The sequence below is a fragment of the Calonectris borealis genome, unplaced genomic scaffold (assembly GCF_964195595.1).
Source record: "Calonectris borealis unplaced genomic scaffold, bCalBor7.hap1.2 HAP1_SCAFFOLD_49, whole genome shotgun sequence".
In the NCBI taxonomy this organism is placed as follows: domain Eukaryota; kingdom Metazoa; phylum Chordata; class Aves; order Procellariiformes; family Procellariidae; genus Calonectris; species Calonectris borealis.
The window spans coordinates 299,182-301,743 of NW_027441458.1; the positions used below are offsets into that span (position 1 = coordinate 299,182).

At 50.8% G+C, this 2,562-nt stretch overlaps 1 protein-coding gene across 1 annotated transcript; it reads right to left on the reverse strand.

Annotated features, from left to right (window-relative positions):
• Nucleotides 1–647: 647 nt before the first annotated feature.
• LOC142076448 (olfactory receptor 14A16-like) lies at nt 648–1,899 on the reverse strand. Its single transcript, XM_075138749.1, has one exon. The coding sequence runs from the start codon at nt 1,882–1,884 to the stop codon at nt 910–912; it is 975 nt and encodes a 324-aa protein (XP_074994850.1). The 5' UTR covers nt 1,885–1,899; the 3' UTR covers nt 648–909.
• Nucleotides 1,900–2,562: the final 663 nt, after the last annotated feature.

The following is a 2,562-nucleotide window of genomic DNA, read 5'->3' on the forward strand; positions in this document are numbered from 1 at the left end:
ACAAGGCTAAACAACAATTAGTATGATATATGTGTTTTTCGACACCCCAGCTGCAAGTCACTTGAATGTGTTTACAATCCTCTTTGCCGATCTTCCATTATTTTCCCACAGCCAGCATCGTTCAGGCTGGAAGGGACCTCAGGAGGGGTCTCCACCAAGCTCGTGCTCAAAGCAGGGCTAGACCAGATTACTCAGGGCTTTATCCAAGCACGTCTTGGTCACTTTCTGGGATAGAGCCAGCACAAACTCCCTGGTAAAGAGCTTCCAGCATTTGAGTATCCTCATGCTGGAAAAGTATTTCTCTCTGTGTACCCTAACCCTCTTGTTTCAGCCCATTGCCTCTTGTCCTTGTGTCTCGCACCACAGACACGAGCCCGACGCGGTCTTCCTGGGAAGAGTGCAATGCTGCTATGTGTTTAGCCCAAGATCTTCCTTCCTCCAGGCAGGACAAGCCCAGCTCCCTCAGCCTCTTCTCAAAGACAAAGTGCTTTAGCCGCCCATCTTGGGGGCCCTTTCCTAAACTGACTCGAGCTTGCCGACATCTTTCTATATTGGGATCTGAAATCTGGACACAGTATTCTGCATAAACCCTTCCCTCAATCTCCTGGCCATGCTCTGGTCGTCCAGCCCAGGACACTGCTGGTCTCCCTTGCTTCCAGGGCACACGGCTGCCTCCTCTCCAGCTCCCTGCCCACCAGGACCTTTCCCACTGGGCTGCTCCCAGCCTGGCAGCCCCCAGCCTGTGCCATTGCCAGGGTGAGTCCCCTGGCACAAACTGGCATCTGTCCTTCTGGAATACTTAAGAAAGAGGGGATGAATAATGGCATTTCTTTGCAGACAACATCATCACAAGTGCAAAAAGGAAACAAAGAAAGAAAAAAAAAAAGAAGGAAAGACAGACCTGTCCTGTCACGACATACGCTGGGAGTCATTTGCAGAGGAAGGGACACAGTTGCTGGCTGTTGAAAAACATCTAATCAGTTTCCTCAGGGCATCCTTGAGCTCCTGATTCCTGACGCTATAGATGAGCGGGTTCACTGTTGGAGGCAGAACCGAGTACAGAACTGCCATCACCAGATCCAGGGATGGGGAGGAGATGGAGGGGGGCTTCAGGTAGGCAAACATGCCAGTGCTGACAAACAGGGAGACCACGGCCAGGTGAGGGATGCACATGGAAAAGGCTTTGTGCTGCCCCTGCTCAGAGGGGATCCTCAGCACAGCCCTGAAGATCTGCACATAGGACAGCACAATGAAAACAAAACATCCCCAAAAAAGAAAACCACTAACCACAAGAAGCCCAACTTCCCTGAGGTAGGAGTCTGAGCAGAAGAGCTTGAGGAGTGGGGGGATTTCACAGAAGAACTGGTCCACAGCATTGCCCTTGCAGAGGGGCAGTGAAAATGTATTGGCAGTGTGAATGAGAGAATTGAGAAAAGCAGTGCCCCAGGCAGCTGCTGCCATGTGGACACAAGCTCTGCTGCCCATCAGGGTCCCATAATGCAGAGGTTTGCAGATGGCAACATAGCGGTCATAGGCCATGACAGTCAGAACACAATACTCTGCTACAACTAAAAAGAGAAACCAAAAGACTTGAGCAAAACATCCCGAGTAGGAGATGGCCCTGGTGTCCGACAGGGAATTGGCCATGGATTTGGGAACAGTGGTGGAGATGCAGCCCAGGTCCAGGATGGAGAGGTTGAGGAGGAAGAAGTACATGGGAGTGTGGAGATGGTGGTCGCAGGCTATGGCGGTGATGATGAGGCCGTTGCCCAGCAGGGCAGCCAGGTAGATGCCCAGGAAGAGCCAGAAGTGCAAGAGCTGCAGCTCCCGCGTGTCTGCGAAGGCCAGGAGGAGGAAGTGGGTGATGGAGCTGCCGTTGGACATTTTCTCTTTCTAGGTATGGGGACCTGTCCAAGGAAGAGAGGTCATTGACAGCTTAGGACAAACATCTTGAAATAAATCTCAATGTTTCTCATTGAAATGCTCGAATTGTCTTTATTCTTTGGGAGCACTTTCATTCAGCTCCTTTTCTAGAGCTCCTTTGTTTGCTTGTTGAGTGTACAGTGAGGAGCAGGGTCTCTGCTGTGGGCTCCAGAAGAGATAGTTCTGCCCTACAGTGGGGCAGGGTGAAGATGAAGCTTTCCTACTCACAGGTTAGGTCAGATGTTACCCCCTCATCATCGTAAGATTAACAGGGCATTGTTCTTTGGGAGCAAAAATACTCAGCATCTTTACTGCACTGAGAGTGAACAGCTGTATCTGGGGACAAGCAAAAGGATGACTTACATCTTAGCACCCAGTGAGGGGAGGTGCTCTGTGCATCAGCCTTTTTGCTGGCTTCTTTGTGCTTGCACCTCGTTGACCTGGAGCATGTTCACACTCCTGTATTATCCCCCAAAAGAACCAGGGAAGAGTAGAGAAAAGGGAATTCTGATCTGCATGACAGGACCCACAGGGTCAGTATCTGAGCTGCAGCTGAAAGCCCACTCCCCAGCAAGTTGAGGGGAAGAACAAGAAAGCATAAAACAGGAAGGAAGGAAACAAGGAGCATCAACGGGATTC

Coding starts and splice junctions, on each gene's coding strand:
- LOC142076448 (XM_075138749.1), bottom strand. CDS start 1,884: ATGTCCAACGGCAGCTCCATCACCCACTTCCTCCTCCTGGCCTTCGCA.